Source organism: Neltuma alba, unplaced genomic scaffold (assembly GCF_004799145.2).
Source record: "Neltuma alba isolate B1F8T4 unplaced genomic scaffold, ASM479914v2 tig00011941_pilon, whole genome shotgun sequence".
Lineage (NCBI taxonomy): Eukaryota > Viridiplantae > Streptophyta > Magnoliopsida > Fabales > Fabaceae > Neltuma > Neltuma alba.
The window spans coordinates 73,887-90,440 of record NW_021636527.1 but is presented as its reverse complement, the minus strand read 5'-3'; the positions used below and the strand labels follow the sequence as shown (position 1 = coordinate 90,440).

Below are 16,554 nucleotides of genomic sequence, written 5' to 3'. Positions count from 1 at the left end.
CATCTGATCTCATACAGCTAAAATGAGAGGACTTTTCAAATATTATATCTGTTCTTTAATATAAGAGTTAGTTGGCTAGTTTGAGCAGATTAAGAAAATTTATTAAGTTAGTTATTTGAAATAAATATGTGTTGTTTTCCTATAATACCCTTGCTAATAATATGTATTAGTTAGAACTACTATTTGACGGAACCTTTAATATGTACAATTACTATAATGATTACATTGAAGAAAAATTGGATGAATATAAGGAAAAAAATGAATTGTAATATTATTTAAGACCTAATTAGGGTGTGTTTGGGAAGCTGTAATAGTATTTCTTAGAAGCACTTTTCTATAAATTGAGACAAACTCCTCCACATATTTATTTTATATACCGTAAAATCACTTTTAAAATTATGATTTCGTTCTATCCAAACACTCCTAAATGTCAAACAGGTTCTACATGAAGGATCAGAAGTAGTATTTTTTTTCCTGGCACGATTCAAGCTCACTTCAGATTAATTAGGCCAAAATGACGTGCTTTTAGACAAGTTGGTATTAAAAATAAATAAATTCTCGGTTGCTTAATTTTATTTCGATTTGTGTTTCTTGATTTGGTACATATGCGTGCAATCGGATCCAAGAATTTGGCAGAGCGAAGGCTGTTTTCAACATTATGGTTGGTGAAAGACTAAAAGTAAGCCTCCCCCGGATAATACCAAAACTGTCCACTATTTTTAAACCTCACCTCGCTGCTTTTCATTTGTGTATTAATCTTCCTAAGATGCACGATCAGTTTCTTTAATTTTCTCCTTTTTCATTATATTAAGCCCTAACTACTACCGCATTCAATTTTAGTACACATCCTAAAATAACATTCTTTTCATTCTCTTATATAAAAACTAGATAATTAATTTGTATGTATTAAAAAAATTAATTAAAGTAATTATTTTTTTTTATAATTTGAATCTTGATTCATCACGTTGAATCTTGATTCATCACATTGGTAGTTAGGTTAGTTAAATGCGCATACCTCTTTTAAAGTAAATTCAAATATTGGTTCATCACGTTGTAACAAAATAGTTTCTTCCACTGAACCCAACTGTTTTTAGTAATTTAGTTATTTATTAAACATATGGATTGGTTTTTTTTAATTATTATCTTTAATCATTTGCATTAGAACTGTCCTTTGATAAAAACCCTATCCTTTTCTTAACATGTATAATCACTAAAGATTATCTAAATTAGGACGAAAATAAATACTCTAATTAAATCTTATATTTAGAACAAAAAAGAAAAATTCATTTCCTTGTATAAACTATCTTGCCGAAATTTGAAAAGTTCAAATAATATTATAGTTTTAATATATTTTTAAAGTTCAATTTGGGAATTTTTTTAGTAGGAATAAATGTTTCTTATGCTATAAGTCATTATATGGGGTCTTAATCACGTATCCTCAAGACAGGCTATATTAAAATTTTGTTATACCTTTTTTCCACCATGGCTCATCATAATGCAACTTATGGTTTTAACTTTTAAAGACGAGTGAATTAAATTAAAATTTTATAAATTTTGAAACAAAATTAATAACTTGACCACCTCTTTTTCATTTACGTGAGACAGACATATGTGATATGTGCCTTGTGATAAGGATTACAGGAATTAACATCTTTTTTTTTCCCTAAAAAAATAAAGGAATCTAAATTTAAATTAAGCACAATCTCACTATTCGTCTTCAATATTACGGTAATTACCTGCCAATAAACCTTGTGCAAATTTCCTACGTACTGCCTGTAACTCTTGAGAACTTCCAAAATGATTCTATTTTCTTTTTTTTTGGGTAATATTTTTATTTTACAGAATTAAGTGATAAATAAGCATCCAACGTGGAATTTACTCGATAATAGGACAAAAGAATCAATCAAACTTGGAAATCTAAAACTGTGGGCAGACCTTTGAGATCAATCTGTGGGTATTCATAGGCCCAAATATCATATAAATTATACATATAATTAATTTAATTAAAAACAAAAGGAGTCTAATTAATTCGATTTAATTTGTATTGAAGCGAAGACAAATGAACATAAATAAGCATTAAAGAAATGTGATTAAAGCAATAAAAGTACGTACACACACACGCTTATATTTATATGAAGGTGCTTGTGGGTTTCTGAGGTACCGTATATTAATTTGCAGAACTGTTTTAATTATATGATCAGAATCCAACGCAGCCTGAGGATGGGGACAAGAAGCGAACAGATTCTGCGACTTGGATTCCTCAACTAGTTAGAAAGGGAGATTCTTTGGAAGAAGATAAGATAGAAAATTCCTTTTTCTTTATTTGTTTTATAAATGAATGCATTTGTTTTTGTTGTTTCTTTTATTTATTATTTCTAAGAGAGGCATGCAAATTCAAGCTTTCAAGGTCAGGAGGAGGAAAAAAAGGGCCAGCAAGGAAGCAAAATCAAACTCTAAAACCTTGCACAATGTGGCATGATAATATGTTTTGTATCATTACAATTCTATCATATGTCCTCCTGAGAATAATACACACACATGTATGTGCGCGCGCCCACATAAATAACGAAAAAAGGATTCAATCTTTTTTTTTTTTTTTTACAAACAAAAGTTTAGATGAGTTGGGTTTGGGAACTCACTAGGGATAGAACATGTCTCTAGGCTTCGAAAACGCTTACAAAGGTATTGACAGGTTGCTTACCAATAATTAAGGTTCTCATATCGACAACAGGATTTGAACTCATAACTTTATAAGTGATAAGCTGACTCTTCATCAATTGTGCCAATTCTTGCTAGCAAAATGGACTCAATCTTTTTAAATTGTGCAAATTGGGAATTACTCTATATGATTTTTAATATAAAAGCTAAATATTTGATTGACATAGATTAAGAAAATTAGTTATTTGTTAAAAAGATGTATTGATTTTCTATAATACTCTCTTTCATCATTTCTTGGAACTACTCCTTGTTTGAAATTCCCTCACCATGCATAATCAATATGAACAATTTGAAAAAAAAAAACTACAAATTTAAAAGACAATAAATTGAATTAAGACTTTGTATTTAGAATTAAAATAATTTTTTAACTAATTTTTATATTTAGAATCTAATAAAGTATTATATTGGATATGGAGATTGCGAATTATACTACTGTTTCATTAGAAAGGCCACGATAAACTAAACGAAAATGTGTTTACTGTTTGAATATTACTCTTTACCACCGCATTGTCTTTTTTAATCCAACTTCTAGTAATTTAATGATCTATAATTTTTATTTAAAGAGATCTTAATTATAACATCACAATATTGTGAGACTGAATTTCTCAACCTCTCATGGAAAATGTAATTCTTACCAAACTTTATATAATTGATTTGTAACTTTAAAAAATACTACACGTGGTCCTAATTATAAGAGCTAGTTGACTAATTTGAGAAGATTAAAGAAAGAAGTTAAAGTAGTTATTTATAATAAATATGTGTTGTCTTTCCTAAAATATCCTTGCTAATCAAGTATGTTAACTAGAACTATTATTGTTAGAAGAACTACCTTAAAAAAATATATAAATATAAGAAACAAAATGGATTGGGGTCTTATATGTAGAACCAAAATAAAAGAAAAATAAGGTCTTATATTAAGGACTGAAAGTAGTATATTGATAGGTTCATAATTTAAACTTAACTGTAAAATAAAATTTAAAAAATCTGAAATATTATGTTGAATGAAAAGAAAGAAAGAAAGATTATATTAAAATTTGATATTAATTTATCAAAACTGTTGGCAAAAAAATTAATTTATTAAAACAGTCAAAATGTATATTCAAGTCGAGTTTGATAACATTTGAGTCACACCACCCAAACAAAAATTTTAGTTCTACTAATTATTTTATGATCTGCTATGATAATACAATATTATCTTAATACTAATTTTAAAATAAATTGAGAGCTAATATTTCAAAGGATGAAGCTCATGAAAGGACTCTGATTTGTCCGCAATTAATGGATTAAAATTGAACAATAATTGCAAACACATGTGTATATAAATATATATTCATTATTAGTCAAATTTTTTTTTTTTTATCAAAAGAGGTGTAAATGGCGTTTATTTTTTACTATAAGTTATTGTGCATAATATGTTAGGAGGAATACCCAAAAACCTATAATATGTGTGTGAATATATTAATTTAATACGCCGGCAGAAATATTAATTTAATGGGTTTCATGTATCTGTACGGAATTCAAAAATGAATTATATATTAATAATAATGCAATAATATATTGATTTTGTAATAAAAAAATGAGCAAGGGTATGGAATCTTTGGTGGTGTCCAAAGGCATAGGTAGGGAATCTTTGAAAAAGTGAAATAATAATGGAATAAAAAAAGCTGAGCTGACGTGGAAATTATTATTACCGGACAAGCACAGGCGACAGTTCACGCTTCTCTGTGACGCCCACAGTTTAAATTCACAGTTCACAGATCGGAACTAGGCTTAATAATTGTACGAGTATTATATAAATAATTAATAATTTATGAATAAATTTTTAAACGAAAATCCAGCAAATTGCCAAATTGAGTTGCAAACAGTAAAAAATTAGAAAGAGAGACATAAATAATAAAATAATAAAAATATGGCGCCCGGCAATTTATTTTGTTAATAATTGATTGGTAAATAGTAGTAGTTTAACACAGCCTCGTCTATTCATGTTAGAAACATCGAACTCGATTTTTTTTTATTGATTTATCGTTTTTATATTGATAGAATAATTCAAAAAAATAAATTATATGTTTGCATTGATAAGTTTTGGGATTAATTTAATTATATAATTGACAAAAATATAGAAACAACTTGAATTTAATTTGTAAAATTCTATAATTTACTTTAATAATAAGAAATAAACTTTTGAAAAATGTAAAAAAAAAATGTTTTGATAGTACAATGAGCTGGGTTGGGATTTAACTCGGCAGAAGGCAAGCTAATTTTAACTCATCTCATCAACCTGATGAATTAATTCCTATTACCACCTCACTATAGTGGTGGAATGTGATAATTTGGGAGGAGAAAAAGCTGAAAGAGAAATGTGGGGCAGACCAAATTGGAGCATTATAGCCAGCTCACTCCAAGTTGCATGGAACAAAAACATTGGGCTGTTCCTTTCTATTCTGCCCTTTGTTTGGTCAGGGAAAAAAGAAAAGAATCCAGAATATTCTTTTCCATTTTCCCTACTAGATACTCAGTACACTGTATATAATACTAACTCTGATTTTTTAATATAAAAGTTCGTTCAATTTTTATTTTAGTCTTAAATATAAGGCCTCACTTCACTTTGTCTCTTATATTTATTTATTTTTTTTCAAGGCAATCCTTGTAATAATAATAGTTTTAGCCAATATGCTTGATTAATAAAAATATTAGAGGAAAGACAACACTTATTTATTATAAACAACTAATTTAACTAGTTTTTTTAATCTACTCAAATTAGTCAACCAGCTCCTATATTAAGGACCATAGGTAGTAACTTTCATCTTTAATATAAGAGTTAGTTATAAATTAAATTTGGTCTTGAATGTAAGACTTTAATCCATTTTGTCATCAAATTTGTAATTCATTTTCTAATGTATTTTCATTAATCACACATGTCAAGAGGTTTCCATCTAAGGATAATCATGATTAAAAGGGGGTATTGTAGGAAAATCAATTCATGTATGTTACAAATGACTAACTTAGCTAATTTTTTCAATATGCTCAAATCAGATACGTAACTCTTATATTAAGTATCAGATATGATATAAAGCAATATACACTGCAGGACCATTGTATTCTTGTTTGTTTGTGTATTGCGAAAAGCTACCTGGTTCACATGTACTATAGCATGGCGAATGGTATTTGTAAGCTATAAAAAGATCAATATTCAAATTGATATAGGCGTAAATATTAATATGATATATAATATTTCCAATAAATTCTACTATTTTATGTTTACAAGTCTTTATAAAATTTGGCCAAAAACAAAGGCCCTGATAGAATAAATGAATTTACTCATTTCTTTGAGTTTTATAAAATATACAATAGTCCATCTAATTTTAAAATAATAGGCTATGTTTTGATGGAGGGAATGTGGGAGACAAATGAGGAGGAGGGAATATTAAGAAAGAAAAATTTCTAAAATCCCTGCTCTTCCCATGTGGGCCGATTTTCCATATCTTGTGTATTTTTCGTCGTGGGCCAAGCCCAAGTTTCCAAACTGTTCTTGACGTTGTTATTTTCTAATTTGAAGGAAAATAAATATTTGAATAAATTTTTTTTTCTTCTTTTTTCAATAAGTAAACGAGTCAAAATAAATATCACTTGAAAAGGTAAATTTAAAGTGAATTGATATATTAGATTAAAAAAATATTATGGAATGAAAATAAAAGTTTTGATAAAATTAATAAAATATTATAATAAATATAATTTAGAAAGTATAGGATAAAATTTCAAAAGTAAAACACATTTAACCACATGCTAACTGCTTTAGAAGTCTACTTGAGACTAACCTGTTCCCCCTTTTCAAGATCTTAATCAGATTCTTTTTTATTTCAGCCACTCCTATTTCCTATAGGTTTAATTATCTTCAAGCACAACTTTTTTATTATACTGGGTGCAATGCTTAATATAAAAGCTAGTAGGAGATCGAATTTAGTCTTAAATATAAGAACTTAATTTATTTTGTCTTTTTATTTATTTAAACTAATCTTATTGATTGCATATATTAAGAAAGTTTGCATCGAACAGTAGTGTCAACCCCAATAATTAAAGAGGGTATTTTAGAAAAATCAATACATATTTTTTACAAGTAAACTAATTTAACTACTTTCTTTAATCTACTCAAATTAGTAAAGTAGATCTTATATTAATGACTGGAGGTAGTACTTCCTTTGATCTCAAATTTGAGAGCTAAATAACTAATTTGTAGAGATTAAGAAAATTAGTTAAGTAGATTATTTATAAAAATATGTATTGATTTTTCTAAAATATCTTCTTCAACTATTGGCATTAGAAACTACTCATTTAATGAAAACATTTCTTAACATCCATGGATAGAGAGATGGGAAAAAATTTATAAATTTGTGAGAGAAAAGGTGAATAGAAGTTTTGTATTTAAAATTAAAACAAACCCTCCACTAGTTTTTACATTTAAATCCGAAGGAATATAATACTCGTGTTTTAGTGCATATTTTAAGTACAAAAAATTCTCGTAATGAATGGTGGCCATCATTTGAATGGTTGTTAGATGCTGTGCAATTCGTCTTCCAAATGAATGGTTGCCACATATCCATTGTACTTTTCAACACCCTTTGGTTAAAAAGATACAAACACATTATCTTGGAGTCTAGTATATTTTTCAACAATTCCTCAAAGTGCGTGTATGACTTTGGAAGGAAAATTCAAATTTTCTTGACTTCTAGCTCTTTTTTTGGCCAAATCTTGACTTCTAGCTCTGACCTGACAGGTTCTTCGCGCTATATTCTTCGGAAAACCCACAACTTTTGGAAAGCTTGACTCAGCAATATTCGAGATCCTGGCTGGTATTCTTTATAGTTAAGATGAGAAGCACTGCATAATTTTTCCACAAAGCTTATGTGTCACTTCCGAAGAAAAAATACAAATTTTTCTTGGCTCCTGCTTCTAGACCTGACCTGATAGGTTCTTCCAGATGCTGACTGGTATTCTTTATAATTAAGAAGAGAAGCACTACTTGTATATTCATGCTTCATCAAATCAAACGAAGTCCTTTCATCTAATAATGGCTTTTGTGCAGCTATCTCCAATCTTCTTGTCTCTCTTATTTGCCTTGCTTTCACTTTCTGTAGCTGCTCAAACTTCAAGGAATATCATCACTCCAGGTTCATCCCTAACGGCGGGGAAAGATAGATCATCATTCTGCACTTCAACATCTGATGAATTTGCATTTGGGTTCAAACAGATCGAGGAAGATGGATTCCTACTAGCCATCTGGTTCAACAAAATACCAGAAACCACAGTTGTTTGGTCAGCCAATGGACAAAAGCTTGCACCAAAGGGTTCTAAAGTTGAGCTCACCTCAAATGGTTGGTTCCATCTTGTTGATCCCGAAGGTAAGCAAATTTGGAATGCCAACCCTTTAGGTAAAATTGCTTATGCAGCCATGCTTGATTATGGTAACTTTGTGTTATTTGGTCATGACTTTCAAAAATTGTGGCAGAGCTTTGCTCGACCCACTGACACAATTTTACCAGGGCAAGTCTTGAAAGAACCTGCTAAACTTGTTTCACGCTATTTGGAAACCAACTATTCACCTGGAAGATTTCAGTTTAAACTACAGACTGATGGGAATCTTGTGCTTTACACAACCAATTTCCCAAAGGATGAAGTGAATTCTCCTTATTGGAGTACTCAAGTTTTAGATACTGCTCGCTTCTCTTTGAACTTCAACCTATCAGGCTATATATTTTTAAGTGCAGATAATGGAACTATAATTAGCATAATATCGTCAAATGCTCCATCCACACAAGATTTCTATCAAAGAGCTGTTCTTGATTATGATGGAGTCTTTAGGCACTATATATACCCCAAGAGTGATAGTTCTAGCACTGGAAAATGGTCAATTGTGTCTGTCACACCTTTAGATATATGTTTACAAGTTACTGAAAAGACAGGAAGCGGAGCTTGTGGTTGGAACAGTTATTGTACAGTTAATGAGGCGATTAAAAGTTGCCATTGTCCACGTGGTTATAGTTTTATTGATCCAAGGGATGTGATGAAAGGTTGCAAACAGGACTTTGTTTCGCAAAGTTGTGATCAAACTTCTTTAGAAACAGATCTGTTTGATTTCGACGAGATGCCCAGTACGGATTGGCCAGAGTCTGATTATGAACACTTCCAATCAGTGACTGAGGATTGGTGCAGACAAGAGTGTTTAGAAGATTGCTTTTGTTCCTCTATTTTCTTCAGAGACGGAGAATGCTGGAAGAAGAAGAAACCTCTCTCTAATGGAAGAAAGCATAATTCTATTGGAGGGAAAGCTTTGATCAAAATAAGAAAGGATTATTCTCCTTTAAGTCCTGATGATATTGATCAAAAGACTGATCAATCAACATTGATTATAATAGGTTCTACACTTTTAAGCGGTTCAGTTTTCTTGAACTTCTTGTTACTAATAGCAGCTTGTTTGGTTGCATATCGATTTGGCCAAAATAATTCCAAAGTTAATAAAAATGTCCAATTCATATCAAATATGAATCTCAGAAGTTTCAGCTACAAGGAGTTGAAGGAAGCAACACATGGGTTCACAGAAGAACTTGGCCGTGGTGCATTTTCCATTGTCTACAAAGGATTTCTACCTGACATACCAGGGAATCTCATTGCTGTGAAAAAACTACATATGTTCAATGGAAGCGATAAGGAATTTGAAGTAGAAGTAAGCGCCATTGGTCGAACTCATCACAGGAATCTGGTGCAACTACTGGGATTCTGCAATGAAGGAGAGCACAGGCTACTTGTCTATGAATTTATGAGCAGAGGAACTTTAGCTAATTTCCTTTTTGAAGATCAAAGGCCAACTTGGCATCAAAGAATGCAAATTGCAATAGGAATAGCTAAAGGACTTCTGTACTTACATGAAGAGTGCAATACCCGGATCATTCACTGTGATATCAAACCTCAAAATGTCCTGCTTGATGACTTTTACACAGCTAAAATTTCAGATTTTGGGATAGCAAAGCTATTGAAGATTGACCAATCTGTAACTACTACAGCAATAAGAGGAACTAAGGGGTATGTTGCAGCAGAGTGGTTCAAAAACCAGCCAATTACCTTGAAGGTGGATGTTTACAGCTTCGGAGTTTTGTTATTGGAGCTCGTTTGTTGCAGAAAGAACTTTGACATGAATGTTGAAGATGAGTATAAGATGGTACTAATAGATTGGGCATATGATTGCTTTCACTATAGGAGATTGGACCCATTAGTGGAAGATGATGAGGAAGCTCAAATTGACATGAAGAGGGTAGAAGAGTATGTGAAGATCAGCATATGGTGTATTCAAGAGAATCCATCTACAAGACCCACCATGAAGCAAGTTGTGCAAATGCTTGAAGGATTCATGGATGTATCAAATCCTCCTGACCTGCCATCCTTTACAAGTGAATGATAAGCCTTCCACCAAATAAATATCATACACTACCCTGATCCTAAATATAAGATCTATTTTGCAGTTACACTTCAAACTAGATTTTACATTTAGGACCAGATGTAGTATTGTTTAGTGTATCTTATAAGAATCCAAGTTTATTTTGTGGTTCTCGTTTATTTTAAGATTTTGTTGTGACTACATATAATCAAACTTGTTCTTCCACATTACTAGTAGTGGCAGCTGGGGTTGTGACGATCTACAACAGATAGATTTTTTTCACACAAAGATTGTTAGATCATTTCCTAAACAGGGTAATCTCAGAACTTCATAAGAATTAAACCATGTTGTGAGACTGTTTTGTCTTTTACTTATTTATGTGATTGTATCTTTCTCCCTAATTATATCAACCTGCCAACATACTTTTGAAGGGCCTAATTTGAAGGATCAAATATATATATGCGTATATATATTTTTGAATGAAGGAGACGAGCATTCAGTAAAATTTAATCTTGTATTTGCGATTTGTACTTTAAAAAATTTATATTTTGTCCATTAGGCCATTTCCTAGCTCTAACACTATAGGCGGTTGTCCTGCTTTCTAATTTAAATTTAAATTTGTCATATTACTAATTCACGTTTGATATGTCAAGTCCATTCCTAGTTGGTGCCTTGCACAAAACTAGTTTGTGAAGAACAAGCAAATAAATGATCCCTTTGAATCTACTCAAAAAAAAAATGATCCCTTTGAAAACCACCTAGAATCAAATTCTTCTTCCAAGTCCAAATTGGATGATCTGCAAGGCAGTGGTTGCAAACGATTTCAAATAAGAAATACTATTTTTAGTTCTAAATATAAGAGTTAGTTTGTAACATAAGTTACATTACAAACCAACTCTTATATTTTTGACCACAGGTAGTAATTAATTTTAGCTAAGTTCTTTAATTTATGTAAAGTTATTATTAGGTCCTTATAACGCCTATCAGCACAGAACCTCTCCATTACGCAACCTCTCCATTTAGCCTCCATTTAAATAAAACAGTGTCGTTTTACGATTTTTTTTGAAAAACTTTTACAGCTTTTTCCAATCCAACTGAGCGTTTATCGTTTCAGTCTCATGAGCTTTTTATTCCTCCGTGGTCGACTTCTCTTCTTTCCCACATCTCATTGTTGTTAGTGATAATTCCTGATTCTTTTCATCCATGATGCTCTTCTAAGTGTTCACCCATGGTCCTGTTCACCTTCACCCACCATCGCCCAGAGGTACCCTCTTATTTTATTTCTCACCCTTTAAAATGCTCTAATGCCCTCCTTTCCTTCACAAATTACACCCCTCTATGTCTGTTGCTTTATCTACAGTATTCCAAACTACAGTTTTATTTTTCAAAATGGTTGGGCGTTTCACAAATTGAACTGTCTTTGATGTTTCTTGCAACCATAGTAATGCCTGCACAGTTACCGTTGGCTGGTGATCAAAGAGGTGATATCTTATTGCCACAGGAGGCGGTATCTTTTAGTGCTCGCTATATGGCTGACACAAAAGCTGCTAAATAGTAGGGAGTAGAACTACTCCTGGCCATCTAAGAGAATGATTATGTGCTAAATTTTTGTCATGTCTTTGAATTTATTACACAGAACGTGAAAGCAATTTTCACCTCACTGTTTATTATGTTCTGTATGATTAATTTATTAGTGCTCTTCCCCTGCACAGAACATGTGCTAAAATCATTGGTGTTTCATTACTGCTTAAGTGCCCAGTTGGAGAACATAGCGTTTTATTTAAACGGACAAATGACACTGTTTTATCTAAATGGAGGCTAAATGGAGAGGTTGCGTAATGGAAAGATTCTGTCTAAGATACACACGTATTACTTTGATTCTTATTATAAGTCAGTTGTAACTTATTCTTACATGTTAAAGAATACATTAAATTGATAAAAAATTTTAAATTTATCTTTGTGAAAGTTTTCTCTCAGTGCATTTACCAATCATTCTTAATATTTTTTTTTCTTATTTTCTCTCTTTCCAAGTACAATTAAATACGGATAAAATTAAAAACTGATTACTAAATACCCATGATTTATATTTAGGATAAAATTTTTTCTTACAAATAACTTGTGATGTGATATATGCATGCATGTTGGCCCCACATAATAAAATGGTGACTGTCTCATGGTCAGTGTTTGCCAAGTCCTGCCATTAGCCCATTAATGTGAACAATTTCCATTGTTTTGCGTTGAGGAGGGGGCAATTTCCATTGTTTTGCGTTGAGGAGGGGGCAATTTTCCCAGTTTCAAGGGGCAGGAGGGAATTCATGGGATCACATTCAAAGTCAAATTATGCAGTAATATTTAAATTTCCACATTGAGTATGCATCTCAAAAATGAGGAGAAAGTGTTAGTCTTAAATTTGAACCTTCAAAGTAAAGTTATGATAATATTTTATAAATTTATTTGTTTTAATAGGAGAATAATATTGAATAAATCAAGAAAATAGAGAATGACCTCCATTTTTTGATTTCACAATGGAGGGAATATTGATTGGTCATTACTCATTTGGACCGGAAGCAGAGACGAACTTACCAATTGGTACCAGTTGTCCTATGGATAATAAAAACGCGTTTTCTTTCTTCCTGGACGTCTTTGTTTACCTAACAGAGTAAGTGGTCAATATATAAATAATCTCATTTGATTTAATAAAACAAAAAGATTATGATACTCATAAAGAATAATTGGAATCCTTTGAAAGGTAAGCAATCAGAACAGTTCCTTTTACTAATGGGGGAACTGGGGAAGGACCGGATAGAAAACGACGAAAGCACATACTGTAACTCACTAAGTGGTTTTTTTTTTTAAACCTTACGCTTGATTGGCCAATAAAGATCTCCTTTTATTCTTTCAATAATAAGAAATGAGAAAATTTCAAAAAAAAAACCTCTAAAATTTTAAAATTTTAAATCAAGAAGGATTACGAAAACGTGTTGTCATTTTCTTTTTAAATGTTACTAATTATTATTAAAGTGCAATGAACAAGATTGATTTATAATTTTAAAATTTAAAGATTTTTTTTTTGAAATTCTCTCATAAGAAATTAAGTATGTTTTTTGAATTAAATTCACGTTACTAGTGGGATTTAGTCTAATAAAAGGAGCCAGTCATGACATTACGAACTAAAGTTTGAATTTTTATTAAAACAAGTGTCCACATATATGAGATAATGTCCGACAATGCCTTGGGCCTAATAGAAGGATATCTATGTCAATTAAAAAAAAAATCACACCCAACAACAGAGTCCATGCTTTAATAATTTTAACAGTTTTTTTTTTTGGCCAAATCATTTTAACAGCTTTAAATACATTCAAATGCATTTAGGGTATAAGCTAACTAAAGCTCATATCTTATTTAATTAAATAAAAAAATTTACGATACTCGTAATGTATTGCATCTTATAAAAACGCCGAGGTTCTGACTGTGACTAGAACCATATTTTTTTCAAATAAATGATTCATGTGCGCTAGGAAGGAAAAGGGAGTCCGATGTTTAACTAATAAACAGTAGCTACCATTTGAATGGAAGCTATGGATATCCTGGACAATTTACTTAACAAACCAACAATTAAGATCTTTAAAGACTCAGCTAGCCTCCTTTCCAACAGTAGTACTTGAAAAACGAGGGAAGCACGAACTTTTCTAGTCATCGAACGATAAGATTTTTTTCCTCCCAAGTCTAAAAACGATTTAGATAATTAATATGCGGTTGTGAGGAAATACAAACTTTTCTTCACTTGGACTTTTACCTGGGAGGTTCTTCTCCATGGACTTATTTATCTGCTTCACTCTGCATCAAAGCTGACTGGTGCCTATATTAAGAAGAAACACTACTTCTTACTCAAGTTTCATCAAATGGCTTGTGAAAAGCCATACCCAATTTTGCTATCTCTCTTACTTGCTTTGCTTTCGCATTCTGTAGTCTCTCAAGCTTCCAAGAACATATCCTTGGGCAGTTCACTGACTGCAGTTGAAAAAGGCTCCTTCTGGCCTTCACCATCTGGTGATTTTGCATTTGGTTTCCAGAAAATTGAGAAAGATGGGTTCCTACTAGCCATCTGGTTCAACAAAATACCAGAAAAAACTGTTGTCTGGTCGGTCAATGGACAAAATCTTGCTCCAAAGGGTTCCAAAGTTGAGCTCACTTCAGATGGTTCTTTCCAACTCGTTGATCACATTGGTAAGCAAATTTGGAGTGCTAACCCTATAGGATTTGGAGTTTCTTATGCTGCTATGCTTGATACTGGTAACTTTGTGTTGGTTGGTCAAGGATCTCAAAATTGGTGGCAAACTTTTGATCAGCCTACTGACACAATTTTACCAGGACAGGTTTTGCATCAACCTGCTCAACTTGTTTCACACTTTTCGCCGAATAATTATTCAAAGGGGAGATTTATGTTTGCACTACAAGATGATGGGAATTTTGTGCTTTACACAACTGATTTCCCAACTGATTCTGTAAATTCTGCTTATTGGAGTACCCAGGTTTTTGGCAGTGACTTCTCAGTGGTCTTTAACCAATCTGGTTTTCTAGTCGTTCAAAGAAGTAATCAAAGTATAATCCAAACAATATCATCCCTGAAGGACATCTCTGCACAAAATCTTTACCAGAGAGCTGTTCTTGAATATGATGGAGTCTTTCGGCACTATATCTATCCCAAGGGTAGTAACTCCAGTACAAGAAATCTGCCTATGGCCTGGTCAATTCAATCTGTGACGCCTTCAAATATTTGTATGAGAATTAATGGACCAACAGGAGGTGGAGCTTGTGGATTCAACAGCTACTGTAACTTTGATGGTAAGAATAAAAGTTGTCATTGTCCAATTGGTTATAGCATCATTGATCCAAATGATGTGATGAAAGGATGCAAACAAAACTTTGTTCTACAAAGTTGTGATGAAACTTCTTCCGAAGCACACCTTTTTGATTTCATTGAGATGCCTCATATCAATTGGCCAAATTGTGACTACGAACACTTCAAACCAGTAAATGAAGATTGGTGTAGACAAGCTTGTTTAGAGGATTGCCTTTGTGTGGCTGCTTCTTTCAATGATGGGGCATGTTCCAAGAAGAACCTACCTCTCTTTAATGGAAGGTTTGATTCATCATTCCCAGGGAAATCTCTAGTCAAAATAAGAAAAGATAATTCCTCTACTCTGGTTCGTGGAGATATTAATCAAAAGAATGGCAAATCAAAGTTATTTGTTATTGGCTTGATACTTTTAGGCAGTTCAGTGTTCTTGATCTTGCTCTTGGTGGTGGCAGTTTGTGGGGTTTTATATTGGTTTCGCCATACTGATCAAAGGGTTACCAAAACAAGTCGATTTGTGTCAAACGTGAACCTTGTAAGTTTCACTTATGAAGAGTTACTAGAAGGCACAAATGGAGTCTCAGAAGAATTGGGTCATGGTGGATTTTCTGTTGTTTACAAAGGTGTTATGCCAAATCTTCAAAAGAACTTTGTTGCCGTTAAAAAATTAAAAATGGTGGATGAAAGTGAGAAGGAATTTGAAGCAGAAGTGAGTGCAATTGGTCAAACACACCATAGGAATTTGGTAAAACTTTTGGGATTCTGTAATGAAGGAGAGCATAGGCTACTTGTGTATGAGTTCATGAGTAAAGGGACTTTGGCAAACTTTCTTTTTGAAGGCAAAAGACCAACCCGGCATCAAAGGATGCAAATTGCAATAGGTACAGCTAAAGGACTCCTGTACTTGCATGAAGAATGTACCTCTCAAATTATCCATTGTGACATCAAACCTCAAAATGTCTTGATTGATGACTCTTGTACAGCTAAAATTTCAGACTTTGGTCTGGCAAAGCTATTGAAGATTGACCAAACTGTAACTACAACAGCAATTAGGGGAACTAGAGGGTATGTGGCATCTGAGTGGTTCAAACACAAGCCAATTACTACAAAAGTGGATGTTTATAGCTTTGGAGTTTTGTTATTAGAGATCATTTGTTGCAGAAAGAACTTTGATAGGAATGTTGAAGATGAGAATAAGATGGTACTGATAGATTGGGCATGGGATTGCTTTCACTCTGGTAGATTTGACTTGTTAGTGGAAGATGATGAGGAATTGCTTACTGACATGAAGAGGGTAGAGAAGTATGTGCTGATCAGTATTTGGTGCACTCTAGAGGATCCATTACTGAGACCCACCATGAAGCAAGTTGTACTTATGCTTGAAGGATTCATGGATGTGCCAGATCCTGATGTTTTGGAATCTATTGAAAGTTAAAGGTAAGCCTTCAACACCTTGAAAAAAAAAAGGATATCATGTTGATTTTACCATTTTAGGCTAGTTTCATCCGTTTTAAAATCCTTGGGCTCCTTCTATGTTTAGCAATCGTTTAAG

The 16,554-nt window shown here is 32.3% G+C and overlaps 2 protein-coding genes across 4 annotated transcripts in view; both read left to right on the top strand.

Annotated features, from left to right (window-relative positions):
• The first annotated feature begins 7,752 nt into the window (after positions 1–7,752).
• LOC114719736 (G-type lectin S-receptor-like serine/threonine-protein kinase LECRK3) lies at positions 7,753–10,402 on the top strand. The gene has a single exon (XM_028905256.1). It carries the CDS (start codon positions 7,784–7,786, stop codon positions 10,163–10,165), a length of 2,382 nt encoding a protein of 793 aa, XP_028761089.1. The 5' UTR covers positions 7,753–7,783; the 3' UTR covers positions 10,166–10,402.
• Positions 10,403–14,003: 3,601 nt separating this feature from the next.
• The window catches only part of LOC114719749 (G-type lectin S-receptor-like serine/threonine-protein kinase LECRK2), a 36,205-nt gene continuing 33,654 nt past the window's right edge, over positions 14,004–16,554 (top strand). For all 3 annotated transcript variants that reach the window (XR_003737931.1, XM_028905279.1, XM_028905278.1), the window contains exon 1: positions 14,004–16,439. Coding sequence is in view for 2 of the 3 variants with exons in the window: in XM_028905279.1 (XP_028761112.1) it covers positions 14,047–16,437 (2,391 nt within the window). In the remaining variant the exon portion in view is untranslated. The remainder of the gene's footprint in view (positions 16,440–16,554) is intronic.